The sequence below is a fragment of the Theropithecus gelada genome, chromosome 1, assembly GCF_003255815.1.
Source record: "Theropithecus gelada isolate Dixy chromosome 1, Tgel_1.0, whole genome shotgun sequence".
NCBI classification, from domain to species: domain Eukaryota; kingdom Metazoa; phylum Chordata; class Mammalia; order Primates; family Cercopithecidae; genus Theropithecus; species Theropithecus gelada.
The window spans coordinates 207182131-207197802 of record NC_037668.1 but is presented as its reverse complement, the minus strand read 5'-3'; the positions used below and the strand labels follow the sequence as shown (position 1 = coordinate 207197802).

Sequence of the window (15672 nt, the reverse complement as noted above, 5' to 3'; positions counted from 1 at the left end):
TAAGATTAAAAATAATCAGCAGTAATTCTCAAGGACAAGGTTACAAGAGAACGTAATTATTCATATTTAATACCAAATTTGTGAAAGAGCTGCAGGCACAAATATTAAAGGTCAGCTTGGAGGACTCTTGAATATGTTTCAGAGAAATTCTCTAAGCTTGTTATACAAAGGGAAAAATCGTGCAAAAGGTGTTCAAGAAGTTGGTAACTCCATGAAAGGACAGCATCGCTGTTCCATTTACCACTTATCAGATGTTTCTCCCTGAACAGTGTGCCATTTAACAGTATTAGAATTTGTTTCTCTTCGTCTTTTTGTTGACCCATAAAAATTATACATATTTATGGGGTACAGACTGATACTTTGGTACTTGTTTACAACATATAATGATCAAGTCAGGGTAATTAGCATATGTATCACTTTGGGTATTGATCATTTCTTTGTGTTGTGAACATTCAATATCCTCTCTTCCGGCTTTTTGAAAATATACAATAAATTATAGTTAACTGTATTCACCCTACAAAGTTGCAGAATACCAGAACTCATTCCTCCTACCTAGCTGTAATTTGGTATCCATTAACTAACCTCTCTCCAACCTCCCCTCCCCTCAAGCCTTTCCCACCCCTAACAACCACAATTCTACTGTCTATTTCCATGGGCTCCATTTTTTTTTTCACTCCCACATATATGTGAGAACATGCAGTATTTATTTTCTTGTGCTGACTTACTTCACTTAACATAATGTCATCCAGGCTCATCCATGTTGCCACAAAAGATAGAATTTGATTCTTTTTTATGGCTGAATAGTGTTCCATCAGGTAAACACACCACATTTTCTTAATTCGTTCATCCACTGATGGACACTCAGGTTGATTCCTGGTCTTCGCCTTTGTGAACAGTGTTGCCATAAACATGGGATTGCAGATATCCCTTTGATATACAGATCTCCTTTCCTTTGAGGAAATACCTGGTAGTGGCATTCCTGGATCACACAGTAGTTCTATTTTTAGGGTTTTTTTGAGACCTCCGTGCTGTTTTCCACAATGGCTGTACTAATTTACACTTCCAATAGCTATAAATAGCCATAAGATTTAAAATGATGAGTAATAACTCTCAAGGAAAAAATTATGAGAGAATGTGTATAGGAGTTCCTTTTTCTCCACATCCTCACCAACAATTACTATTTTTCATCTTTTTGATAATAGCCATTCTAACTAAGGTGAAATAGCTCATTGTGATTTTCATTAGCATTTCCCTGAGGATTAGTGATGCTAAGCATTTTTTCATATGCTTGCTGGCCATTTTTATGTCTTCTTTTGAGAAATGTCTATTCAGTTCCTTTGCCCAATTTTAAATCAAATTATTTGTGTTTTTGCCATTGAGTTATTCGAGTTCTTTGTATATTCTGCGCTAGTCCCTTGTCAGATGAATAATTTGCTAATATCTTCTCCCATTCTACGGGTTGTCTCTTCACTCCGTTGATTGTTTCCTTTGCTGTGCACAAGCTTTTGGGTTTAATATAGTCCCAATTATCTATTTTTGTTTTTTGTTGCCTGAGCTTTTGAAGTCTTAGTCATAAAATTTTTGCCTAGGCCCATGTCCTGAATTGTTTCCCCTATTAAACAGTACTAACTTAAAGAATTTCTAGCAGATAATATTGAATGCAACTAACTCCCTTGATTTTAAGTTACATATGCTTGCTTTCTCTTCTATACTAAGGGGAATTCTTCAAGAAAAAATAATTATTATTTTTATAGTTATCATTTCCCTTTTTTGATGTCTGTCCCATTCTAAGATGTTGTACAGGTAAATATGTGTGCACGTGTGTGTGTTTAGGGTTGGAGCATCCTAAGGAAAGTTTCCATATTGGTACCAGTATTATTATTAAGATGAAATCTAGTGCCATCTTGTGGGCAGAAGAGGTAACTGACATGCTAAAAATTCCAGAAACCAAATTTCATTCGTTGGTGTTGGGTCAGAATTATAGCAGATTTCTTGGTTATGTTTTAACTGGGAATCTTTCATTAAATGCCAAAAAGTAAATAAATGTGTAACTAAAGTTTCCCCTCTCTTCTCAGAAAAAGAAAAGCTAGATTTTAAAGCTGGATTTTACTAGATTTTTTAAAAATCTAGTAAAAATAGTCATATACTATTCAGTCTGCTTTGAATAAACTCAGGGTATTAGCCAAGGAACATTTGAGAAGAAAAGCAAGAGTGAAAATCTGACCTCAGAAATGCTAAGATTTTGATTTAATCATTTTACCACTGAAGAGTAAAGAATCACTGGGATGATTTTCATTTTTTCTTCCAAATTTACTTCCCCTTCCACCAGATTCTTAATCCTTTCCACCTCCCCCAAAGTTTCCCAAGGGAAACAATAAATATTAATTTTGATAACATAATCAAATCACAGCTAGAAGAAAACTGACATAGCTGAAAAATGGAGAAGAAAACTCACATCTAGTGCACCTCTGGATTTTTCTTTCATCTATGTGTGAAGGCAGAAGCCTCATCATAAAAATAGTGTATTCTCTAATTATGGCTGACTGACACATAAGACAGACCAGTCAGTGACCCTGCCAGCAACCCTCCAGCTAAGAGAAAACGTCAGAAGACAGCCTGGAAAAGGACCTTCCCCGACCCCCAACCCCAGAGAGGTTGAAGGTAAAAGTGATAAGCATCCACAGTCTATTCTCACCTCATCACACCAAATAATCAATAACATATACTGGATTCTCATCATGACCACATCATACTAGCAATTTTTTTTCTTTCTTTTTTTTTTTTTTTTTTTTTTTTTGAGACAGAGTCTCACTCTGTTGCCCAGACTGGAGTGCAATGGCACAATTTTGGCTTACCGCAACTTCCAGCTCTCGGGTTCAGGAGATTCCCCTGCCTCACCTCCCAAGTAGCTGGGATTACAGGCACCCGCCCCCACACCCAGCTAACTTTTTTTTTTTTTTTTTTTTGTATTTTAGTACAGACAGGGTTTTACCGTGTTGCCCAGTTTGGTTTCAAACTCCAGAGCTCAGGCAACCCGCCCCTTTAGGCCTCCCAAAGTGTTAGGATTACAGGTGTGAGCCACCACGCCCAGCCTTCTTTCTTTTTTATTTTGAGACAGAGTTTCGCTCTCGTCACCCAGGCTGGAGTGCAATGGTGTGATCTCGGCTCACTGCAACTTCCATCTCCCAGGTTTAAGTGATTCTCCCGCCTCAGCCTCCCGAGTAGCTGGGACTACAGGCACCCACCACCACGTATTTTTAGTAGAAATGGAGGGGGTTTCACCATGTTGGCCAGGCTAGTCTCGAACTCCTGACCTCAGGTGATCCACCCACCTCAGCCCCCCCAAAGTCCTGGGATTACAGGCGTGAGCCACTGCACCCAGCCGTCATACTAGCAATTTTCTGATCAACTGAGGACACCTGCAATAACCTAAATGAGTCACAGGATGCTGCAAGGTTTCCAGTGTTTCATAACACATATTTTATAAGACAATTTATACACACTTGACAGAAAACTGTCACTGTTGCACTTTAAATCAAATTACCATGCCATTAACAAACATCTGAGGAAAACACTAGAATCCATCCGAGCACTCTAATACATAATACATATACCCATAGACAGGTATAGACGTTGACATAGAGATATTTTGTACAGATTCTATAAAAGTGAAATCTGCATTGCTCGGTCATCATCCTGCTCTGGCACTAGAAAGAATCACTAAATACCGTGGAGGTATTTGTTTTTTCCTTACAACAAGTAGACTACATAATATTAAAGAACTTAATTTAGTGAATCAATATATGTCTGCTATTATTGATCGATATATTTTGATTATCAGTCAATAATATCTATATGTATTGATTGATTGACATATTGATTGATTTTCTATTCCCTTTAGTTTCTCCTAACACATTACTAAAATGATTTAGTCATCCTTGTATGTTGTTATCATAATGTTTTAAAAAGCTTCCCTAGATTTACTGGGTGATTTTTGTGCCTGAAGGATTTTAAACCTTCATGGGAAAGTACCTCAGGGGACTTGATACATTTTGTTGAAAGTGCTGACAACAATATCAGTGTCCCAGATAGCGGATGACATCATAGATCCCTGTGGAAGCAATGAACTTAACGATGAAATATTAACAGTTTTGTTGTTTTGGATCTTCACAATGCCACGTGATGTTGGTTCAGTACGCTCAGCTAAAATACGACTCTGCCTCAATTTCAAAAGGAGTAAATCAGTTAATCCATCAATAAAGTACGCTGAGAGTTAGATCCCTGTGTGCTGTGACTACGATGTGCTCCTAACGCTGTTTTCTACATGGAATCTCATTAGGCCATTACATTAGAACCATGAATCTAAGCCCACAACTGAAGATACTCATTCATTCACTGTTTTACAAAGTTACTTCCCCATCTCTTTCCCGGTTCTGATAAACAAAGAAAACTGATTAACAAACCATCATTCTGAGCAAACTATCGCCAAAGGACAGAAAACCAAACACCGCATGTTCTCACTCATAGGTGGGAACTGAACAGTGAGAACACTCAGACACAGGGTGGGGAACATCACGCACCAGGGCCGGTCGTGGGGTAGGGGGGAGTGGGAGGGATAGCATTAGGAGAAATACCTAATGTAAATGACGAGTTAATAGGTGCAGCACACCAACAGGGCACATGTATACATACGTAACAAACCTGCATGTTGTGCACATGTACCCTAGAACTTAAAGTATAATTTTAAAAAAAAAGAAAAAAAAGGACACACAAAAATCTTTCAAAAACATGAAAACAGGATCATACCTGAAGGCAAACTGATTCGATGTCCATCTTTGAGCTTTAAACGACTTCTCTTAAACTTCCCCTTCCTCTTCTTCACTTTGGGCTTCTCCTGGTTCAGCTGGAATATCAGAATGTTAAGTTCCCGCTCCAGCACGTCGATCTCGCGCTCTGCCAGCTGCTGCTCACGCCGCTTTAGCAGCTCCTCCTGAGACTTCTGCTGCAGAGCGGCCCGAGTCAGCTCCTCTTCCCGGGATCGCAGCTCCTGCGACAAAGATTCACACCTATCGGACTCATTTCCAGTAGGAAGAATGGAATTCCGTCTATGACACTACACCGGCAACCCCTCGGCCACGGGCACCCCTGTGCACAAGGAGAAGCTGAAATTCCCTCTTCCTCTGCTCAAGCCCTTGTCACTCAGGTCCTCACGGGAGGAAGGTCTTTGGAGTCAGGACAATCCCAGCTGAGACCTTTTCAGCGGATTCTTCACTTAAATGAAAGCCCGAGCCTCTGCGCAAACGTCATCCTCCTCTGTTAGTTTTATAATCCTAAAAGAGGCATCATAAATGTTCTACACTTGGTTTTTAACATTTCTCCCTCTTCATCTCTCACCTGACCCACAAAATAGACATTAACAAAGGGCAACAAAGTGCAGATGTGAATGACCCATTTCAAAATAAAGCCAAAAGTTCAAGCTCAATTAACTAAAGCATAATTATTTTAGTTACACAAGACTGCAGTTCGGACGACTTAGAACTTCCTTAGGGTATTTACAACTTTGCTTAGGGAATAAAACATCTTGGTGGAGAATTCAAGCTAAGGTGTTAGGAGTCTGTTGAAGGCCTGTTGGAAATGAAAATGAAGCTACCTCTAAAATTGCAAGCCAAAGGAAAATACATTCCGTATACAAAGAACTTTTCAGATCCCACTGACACATGGAAATTATCACTTTATTACAGCTCTCAGGAGTTAGCTAATAAAAGTTCCTTTCTTACGATACCGATTAAAGTTAGACCTCCTCTTGGTTTTGGTTTTTGAAATATTGAACTTCTGAGAAAGAGAAAATCGAAGAACTAAAAATACTTTTATTCCTATTAGGAAAAATTATTACACAGTAAAACTGAGAACTCTACAAAGTTTTAAAATCATATCCCCATTTTTATTTCATTTCTATGAAGTGTTCTGTTCTTTACCAGAGACATAAATATTCTTTGTAGTGCTGACCTACTTTCTTTTCTAAATTACTCTGCTAAGAAATCAAGCACTCACATAAAAATCAAAGCATCTGCAAGCTTTTATTTCCACTGCTCCAGACAAATTTCATCTGAGAATACCCTAATACCATAATCTTTGTTAGAAACTGCAGAGGCCTTCTCAGGTGGAGCTTTGGGCTGTGAGCTTTGAGAGCTATGAGTACTGTGCAAACATTTCCTACTTTACATAAACAGGCCACACTTTAAATAGGCCCACCTCAGCAATGCTGATCCATGAAAAACACAGTAAGATTGGGGCTCCTGGAAGAAACTAGACCCAAACCAAGGGACTAGGATGCAACTCAAATCTACTAATGATTTGGACTTTTTACAGACGAACTCAAGGAGTAATCTGAGCCTATCAGTACAATTATCATAAAGAAAATAAACATGGAAGACCATCCTCCCACAAATAAGTGAGACAATATCACGAAGAGACTAGGGAGTGCTAATAAGAAAGAAATGTATTTATTCAGATCAAACTGATTATGAATTTGGGGTAATTCTACCAAAGTGGACTGAAATTCAGTCCTGAAACTTTCTTTAAATTTATTTTTTCAAACAAATTTCGCAAGCAAAACTGCAGGATAAATGATTTATTTTAGACCACATGGTGTTTAAATCACTTCAGCTAATATATATCAGTTGGTTTTTATTTATACAGCAGATGAGTACTTCTTCATTATACTGTGTCAGATATAAATTATTATTTACTACTTGAAAAAAAGGGGAAAATGTTACATGTTAAAAAATCTGCAATCCATTTTTTAACTAGTGACTTCTGTTCAACTAGTTTGTCCAAATTGGACATTTTACTATAGTGTATTTGGAGGCAGAGGACAATTTCCAGTCACTTTTCAATTTCTAACTCATTAAAACTTTTTGTTAAGATATTACTTTTCACTGGTGTTGATACCATTCCAATTAGCTATTGCTAAATGAGATGGCATGAGAAAGCAATCAGAACAGCAAATCCAATTAGGTTGTGTGTTGCTACGATAGTAATTGAATAAAAAAACAATTTTAATTCCAGGTACCAAGTGAAATCATGAATCCCTGTGAACAACTTTGTAAATAATAAACAAGAAATCACTTGCCTAAGACTTCAGAAGACAAAAAAAATAAGATTGAAGAGAAAGCAGCAAAAGTACTCTTCCTTCTGAATACATTTTAACACATTCAAAAGTAAATTTTAAAACTGGGGTATGAGAACCCTTTGACTACTTCGAAAGTATGAAGCACAAAAACGTTCTTTTGGTTGATGAGATTACTAGCAGTAATATTTGTTGAATTGCTTGGCACAGGCCACTCTGGTAATGGCAAATCCAGGTCCCTGGCAGTGGCTGTTAATCATTAACGGTGGCATGCCTCCGTGTGGGGGGGTCACAGACAGGTGCATGCACAAAATGCACAAATACAGACACACAGAGATAAGGAGCCAGGAGTTTAGGGAGGGCCCAGTATCTACGGAGGCTACGGCTTACTGAATAACACAGACCACAGTCAAGTTACTGACCATTAATTCCAAGTCTCATGCCTCCTACCTTAAGCAATCCGCGGACAAGAAAGGCAGATAGGGCACGTACACTATGCTTTTACTTCATCAAAAAAGATGCAGCTGGAAACTTTTAAGCCAAAAAAAAAGTATTATATATTCTTTAATTGTAAATCCAAAGGCTTACAGGATACCATAAATGCTGTATTTCAAGGAGCAATGCACAAAGATAAAATACAAAGTAAAAACAGACACCACTACATGATAGCTCAAAAATCAACCAAAAAATAAATTACTATAAATCCCAAAGTAGAGAAAGAGCTGACATCCACCCTGGAAGCATGCTTTTATTTTAATACAACATATAATTAAGAACTCACTGAAGATGCCTATATCTTCCAGTTTTATAAACAGTTGTCAATAATTAAAATAGGTTAAAATAAGGCCGGGCCTGGTGGCTCATGCCTGTAATCCCAGCACTTTGGGAGGCCAATGCGGGAGGATCACCTGAGATCTGGAGTTTGAGACCAGCCTGGCCAACATGGTGAAACCCCTTCTCTACTAAAAATACAAAAAAAAAAAAAAAATACCTGGTTGTGGTGGTGGGTGCCTGTAATCCCAGCTACTCGGGAGGCTGAGGCAGGAGAATCACTTGAACTCGGGAGGTGGAGGTTGCAGTGAACCAAGACTGCACCACTGCACTGCAACCTGGGTGACAGAGTGAGACTCTGTCTCCAGATAATAACAATAATAATAATAATTTTTTTTTTTTTTGAGACAGGGTCTTGCTCTGTTGCCCAGGCTGGAGTGCAGCAGTGTAGTCATAGCTCACTGCAGCCTCAGCTTACCAGGTTCAAGCAGTCCTCTCGCCTCGGCCCTAAACAAAGTGCTGGGACTGCAGCTGCAAGCCATCACACCTAGCCAGTAACTAATTGTGAGTAATGTCACTTCCAAAGTTTAGATTCTAGGATTTGAAGCTTTATTTCTTTCTCAAAGTCTTCTCCTGCTCTTCAAAATCTCTTTCCTTTTTGTAATTAAACACCTAATTTTAGAATTCCTGAAAACAATTTGGGGACGTCTTAAAAAAAAAAAAAAAAAAAAAAGAGTCTTTCCTGTATCATTTTAAGTCAACAAAGTACATAAAAGTTTCCAAGAAACATGTCAATGATATCATTGGTAGTAATATTTCAAAGAACTGCAGGATGTCAAACCTATTCCAGTCAGTGGCGTTCCAGCCAGTTTTCCAAGAACGCCTGGGCTAGGGAAACTCAGCTTCTGTGAAACGTCACCACTTTCTTTTTTGTTTTCTGAGACTGATACTTATTTAGCACTTACTAAGAGGCAGGGCTCTGGCGGTTTTCCATACAGTACTCACTTAAGCCCCGCCCCAGCCCTGAAGGACACAGCGTTGCAGTGATGGCTCCAGTGATGAGGAGGTACAGAGTAACAAAGTCAAAGGCCTCAAAACCATCAGGCCCAAGAGCCCGAATGCCAACAGGGCTGTCTGGCTCAGAGTTCCTGGTCTTTACCACTACACTAGGCTGCTATTCTGGCATTCACAAAAGACTTAATATTTTTAAAAAGGGTTGGTGGTGGCTGGTAGGGGGTGGTGGGGCATATCATATTTTTCAGAATCCCATAGAGACTTCCCATTCAGTCCCGTCCTGGAGAAGGGAAACAGGCGGTCATCCAAGCAGTCTATTTCTCCACCAGCCAGCTCCAAGGGCTAGCAAGTCGTTGACTTGGAGACCAGCTTGCCATCCCTGCAGCATTCACCCAGAATCCTACTGCGCACCTCTGGAATAACATGCAACTGGTGTCTTCTTTCCCTACTTGAAAGTCCTCCCCACGCATGGGCAGCCCCAGCGGTCCCCACCCCCTTGTGTGCTGCGTGTCCTTCCTGGGCTTAGACTCCCAGGCTTCCCCATCCTCTCCCGTGCCACGCCAGGAGGCTCCTTAAGACTTGATGCTCGCAGTCAGATGTCACTCTGTCGGTCTGAGCAGAACAGGGCAGATGGGATTGCTGTTTCTCCTTGATGAACTCCAAGTACTCATTAGTGGTGTCACGGTCTTGGGTTGCATTTACCTGTTGTGCATTTTTCAGTGTAACCAAATACTGAAAAATCTCAGGGACAGAGTGAATTATCTGTATGTCTACTTAAAAAATGACTTTAAAAGAAATTGATTAGAAGAAGGCTGGTCTCAAACTCCTGACCTCAGGTGATCCACCCGCCTCGACCTCCCAAGGCACTGGGATTACAGGCGGGAGCCACCACGCCTGGCCATTAGTCTTTCTGAAATGTTATGTATAGCTCACATTTGTTTCAATGTTTAATATTAGAAGGGCTTTGTTCTTTATTTCAAAGTTTGGAAATGTGTTTCAGAAATATGCTGTGGGAACTTAACTCTTTTCTATCAATCAGCCTATGGTAAAATTGGTTTCATTATACATCATTTCATTTATAGTCACAGTTTCCTAGAGCCTATCCACAACATTGAGTGAGGACTTACTGAACTATACATTTTCCCATTGCATAAGAATACAATAGTTTAGGCATCTATTCCCCTGTTAATGGATATTTGGGTTGTTTTAAGCTTTGCAGTATTACAAATGATGCCTAAGTGAACAACTTTAAGCATGTTTCCTTGAGCACATGTGTGAGTTTCTGAAGAATCTATAAGCGGAAGTGGAACAGCTGAGTCACATGCCTCTATTACGGCATAAGATTCATAACAGGAATATGTATACACTTTAAAATTCATTGCTCACTTTCAACAACAACAACAATAATAATAATTGCTCATTAAAACAGTAATAATAATAATTGCCACTATCTCAATGATTAAAATAGATATCAGGAGTATATTAACAAATTGTACTTAGGTTCATTTAATGCCTGCCATGTGCTGAGTCCTATGTTCAATGCTGTGTATGCAAATGAACAAGAATGTATTAGCATAGTTCATGAATTTATTATCTTATTATCTAGCAGAAAGGACAGACCAAGAACAATTACATCAGCAAGTATTAATACAGTATGACTTATGCCATGATAAGTGAAGCACAAGACATTCTGATCACCCGCAGTTTACCCGGTGGAGTAGAGTAGGGGAGGGAGCTATCAGGGACTGAGAACGGAGGGCCCACCACTCATGAAGTGGGCACAGAAGCTAGGGAGGAAACAGGATCTTCAGCAGAGGAAAGAACATGTGCCAAGGTTACAGGCCAGGAGCAAGACATCATGGGGACTGGAAGAAATTCAGTACGGCTGGGGACAGAGGCAGTGGAAATTTAAGGCAAAATATGTAAGGAGGAAGGGAGTGAACGTGGCAAAAAAAAGTGGGCAATGGAAGCAAGGCTGATCAGATTTGCATTTTAGAAGGAGAAGGGGGCAGATGAGGGAAGAAGGGGGCAGATGAGGGAAGAAAGTGCCCAGTAAGGATGCTCCAGCAGCCGTGCTGGTGATGAGTGGGGTTGGCAGGGATTAGGGCAGAAAATTGCCCCTGAGGGTCTTTGTCACACAGAAGACCATGGGAACATTGTAAAAAGACCCTTGAGACTGGGTACCTGGGAGAACAGTGATCCCATTATCACAAATAAGGGAAAGAAGGAGAGAAGGCACGGGGAAGTGGGAGGAGCTTCTGCTTCAATGTCTGGCTTCAAGAAATTACATGGAGCCCCTTTTGAAAACTTGTCAACAAGGTCAAAATCACTAGCCTGGCATTCAAAGGATCATTCAAGGGTACAAACGCCATATCCATCTCCGAGTCCTAGGACTGTGGCACTATTCTAGCCTGTAGTAAGAAAGACAGCCTAACACTGAAACTCAAAACAATCTCCCACAGACGGGTTCTGAAATCACATTTTTAAGAAAATATTCTGCATTTCAGGGAACGCCTATGACACACCTGTTATTAATTTCTATGCCAGCATGCCAAGAGATAATGGGGAAGGGAGACAAATAAAATGATAAAATAATGACAAAAAATGAGGTTGATTAATGCCTACAAAGTGTCTCTTATGCTATTCGCTCTCTCTCTCTTTTTTACTTTGAAAATTCCTCTAATAAAAGGGTATTTTCCCCAATTATACATATTGAGTACACTTCTGTTTTGTTTTTGTTTTATTTTTAACCTGAAAGTGAGAATCAACAAATATTGATATCTAAAAATATTTTAGATAATGCTAACAGTGCTTCTCGCCTCATATTTTCCACAATTTTCATAAATTTGAGTACATTATGCTATTTAAAAATTTCTCTCACCTTTTCCTTTGTTCTCAACTCATCAAACATTTGCTGAATTTCTAGTTTCCAGTCATCTTGCATGGAATGAAAAGATTCTTGAGGCATTTCAGTCATCACTGCCCCTTCAATAGCAGTCAGCTGTTCAAGAATTAAGGCAAATGATGGACGAATATGAGGGTCTTGTTCCCAGCATTCTAAAATAAACAAGAATCACATTAATTCCATCTCTCAACACAGTTCAGATTATCCCCAAGACATCAGAGTTGCTAAGAAATGTTTTACACGGAAGTGTATTTCAACTTAACATTTGTCATTCCAAACTGGAAGCCTCCATTTATAGTATCTGCTCCTGGAGATATTAAGAATCCATTGGTAATAGTTTGAATAGTTTATTTTACACAGTGTTCATGTCACAGGCATGCAGAATAATGACTATTAGAGGAGGCTGTTGCTGTCTATACGATACCACATTTAATAAATGGATGTGTGCTTCCCATGCTTTACTACATGATACCATGTTTCGGGGGTTAAGCCACCACAACCAGATGATTTACTGATATGGAGTCATGTAACTCAAACAAAGTCTCTAAAATGCTATATCCACATGAGAAGTTCTAAAAAATAGCCTAACAATGAAGGAAGGTAACTTGAGGCTTACAAAAAGAGTTAGTTAACAATTTCTAAAAGATAAGGATCAAATAGACATGGTCCTGGCAAAATCATGCCTGTTAAGACCATAAGGCATTTCTGTTCACTAAGTCAAATTTAAAATAGCAGATGTGGGGCCAATTCAATACTGTTTTTGAACTCTACTCACGTACTTAGTGAAAACATTTTTACTATTCAGTTGAGTTTTATACATTAAATAAGTCACTGATAAAACTGGATTGTATTTAAGCTACTTAGTCCATTAAAACTTTACCAGACATTCTAGATCAAAGACTAGGTTTCTGATTCTTTTTTTTTTTTTTTTTTGACAGAGTTTCACTCTTGTGGCTCAGGCTGGAGTGCAGTGGCATGATCTCGGCTGACAGCAACCTCCACCACCCAGGTTCAAGCGATTCTCCTGCCTCAGCGTCCCAAATAGTTGGGATTACAGGTGTGCACCACCACGCCCGGCTAATTTTTGTATTTTTGGTAGAGACGGGGTTTCGCCATGTTGGCCAGGCTGGTCTCGAACTCCTGACCTCAGGTGATCCGCACACCTCGGCCTCCCAAAGTGCTGGGATTACAGGCATAAGCCACTGTGCCCGGCCTCTAATTCTTCAAATACTAGGGTTACTTAAAAGTATTTGAAAATTAGAGTCACAGAAATTGCTTTTTTTACTTTTATTTTTATTATTTATTATTTTATTTATTTATTTATTTATTTATTTATTTATTTATTTTCTAGAAGGAGTCTCGCTCTGTCGCCCAGGCTGGAGTGCAGTGGCGTGATCTCGGCTCACTGCAAGCCCCGCCTCCCAGGTTCACGCCATTCTCCTGCCTCAGTATCCGGAGTAGCTGGGACTACAGGCGCCCGCCACCACACTGGGCTAATTTTTTTTTTTTTTTTTTGTATTTTCAGTAGAGACGGGGTTTCACCGTGTTAGCCAGGATGGTCTCCATCTCCTGACCTCGTGATCCACCCACCTCGGCCTCCCAAAGTGCTGGGATTACAGGTGTGAGACACGGCGCCCAGACTTTTTTTTTTTTTTTTTTTTTTTTAAAGGGATATTCCAGGCCGGGCGCCGTGGCTCAAGCCTGTAATCCCAGCACTTTGGGAGGCCGAGACGGGTGGATCACGAGGTCAGGAGATCGAGACCATCCTGGCTAACACAGTGAAACCCCATCTCTACTAAAAAATACAAAAAAAAAACTAGCCGGGCGAGGTGGCGGGCACCTGTAGTCCCAGCTACTCGGGAGGCGGAGGCAGGAGAATGGCGTGGACCCGGGAGGCAGAGCTTGCAGTGAGCGGAGATCCAGCCACTGCACTCCAGCCTGGGCGACAGAGCGAGACTCCGTCTCAAAAAAAAAAAAAAAAAGGATATTCCAATGAGAAATTCTTGCCCCCACAAAGACACACACACAAAATACCTTTCATGAGCTTGGCAAACGGCTCAGGGCAGGTGGATGGAATGGGCAAAGTGAGTTTATTGACTGCTACCCCATAAGCCACGGCGAGGCCATCAATGCCCCGATAGGGCACTTCTCCCGTGAGCAGTTCCCACAGCAGCACTCCATAGCTAGAAAGCAAGAATTTCGTATGTTCAATGGGCTAGATGGTGTCTTTTCCTTATGACACACTTAGTGAGATAAACACTTCGGTACCTTCATTCACTCCTAATAGGACACTCTTTTCCAGAAAAGCCTCTAAGTGGCTGACATCCCAAAGTGGGAGGTGGATTCTTCCCGTCAACAATTCAAACACATGCAAATACATTCCATCCCAGAAATCAAGTATGCATTCATTTCTAGGAATTTAAACTACTTAATGAATAGGAAAGCATAACAGTAGTACACAATTGAATTAAACAGGGTCCAGAACCAGGTCACACTTTAGGAGTAAGGTGGCTATTTTGCTGTTTCTCTTTCTATCTCATTTTTCCCACACTTAAATAAAACCTCTTGAGGATTATTAGGACACCGAAGAGCACAGCCCCACGGAGATCTCATGGTGCATGTCACAGGGCTGACACGGAATCATGTTGATTAACTATTTTTAAATAGTTTTTTGAAACTGTTTATCTTCCTGCCTCTCTCTTTATATTTAGGTGTGTTACTAATGTTTCTATCATATTGCTGAACAGTGAAGAACAGAAAGACATCAGTGTGGGCCGCCTTGCACCTGCTGGCAGGACATACGTCTCTTTTTTGTAATAGAGGAAGCTAGGGTGAAATGGAAATAAAAAGCAAGGCACAACTACAGTCCCTGAGTTCTCCAAAGCATCATCACATGGGATGCAGATGCAGCCACAAACAAGAACAAGCAAAGGCACAGAAGAGGATTTCTAAATGAATGTTTACCATGAAGGGTTGAATTTCACTACACTTCCATACCACAGACTGAGATACCCCAAATTCAATTTAGTACGCAGGGACATAGGCATGAGCCTTCTGCATTGTATATATTTATTCTCTTCTGCTATCCAAGTCAGTACCTTGATTTTCCCTTATTCTTCCTCAAAACATAAAGTACACACAGATATCTTTTGTTAAGTAAATTTAAAGAATGAGAGTCACTCCATATGATGCACTTGACTTCAAATTGAAACACATAAGCATATAAGTAACACTGTCTTGTCAAAAGACACAAAATTGCCGGGCACAGTGGCTCACACCTGTAATCCCAGCACTTTGGGAGGCCAAGGCAGGTGAATCACCAGAGGTCAGGAGTACAAGACCAGCTTGGCCAGCATGGTGAAACCCTGTTTCTACTAAAAATACAAAAATGAGCCAGGTGTGGTGGCGTGTGCGCCTATAGTCCCAACGACTCAGGAGGCTGAGGCAGGAGAATCGCTTGAACCTCAGAGGCAGTGGTTGCAGTGAGCCGAGATCATGCCACTGCACTCCAGCCTGGGTGATAGAGCAAGACTCAAAAAAAAAAAAGTAAAAGAAAAGACACAAAATTACAGCCAGATACTAGGAATAAGTACCTAAGTACCCCTGTTTTAACGCACTGTAGAATGGCTACAGTTAGCAATAATACCTAGTTTCAGATAGCTAGAAAAGAGGATGTTCCTAACACAAACAAATGATAAATGTTTGAGATGAAGGATATGCTAATTACCCTGATCTCATCACCATACATTGTATGTATTGGAACATCACTATGTACCCCATGAATATGTATGATTATGTCATTTGAAAAATAAAAATAGCTGGGCATGGCAGTTCACACCTGTAATTCTAGCAT

At 40.1% G+C, this 15672-nt stretch overlaps 1 protein-coding gene across 1 annotated transcript in view; it reads right to left on the bottom strand.

Annotated features, from left to right (window-relative positions):
* Positions 1 to 15672, bottom strand: part of MAP3K21 (mitogen-activated protein kinase kinase kinase 21) — a 53201-nt gene that overhangs the window by 16192 nt on the left and 21337 nt on the right. Inside the window, exons 3-5 of the mRNA XM_025396974.1 lie at positions 13854 to 14002; positions 11796 to 11971; positions 4807 to 5047 (exon numbers count right to left, since the gene is read on the bottom strand). Coding sequence (XP_025252759.1) covers positions 4807 to 5047; positions 11796 to 11971; positions 13854 to 14002 — 566 coding nt within the window. The remainder of the gene's footprint in view (positions 1 to 4806; positions 5048 to 11795; positions 11972 to 13853; positions 14003 to 15672) is intronic.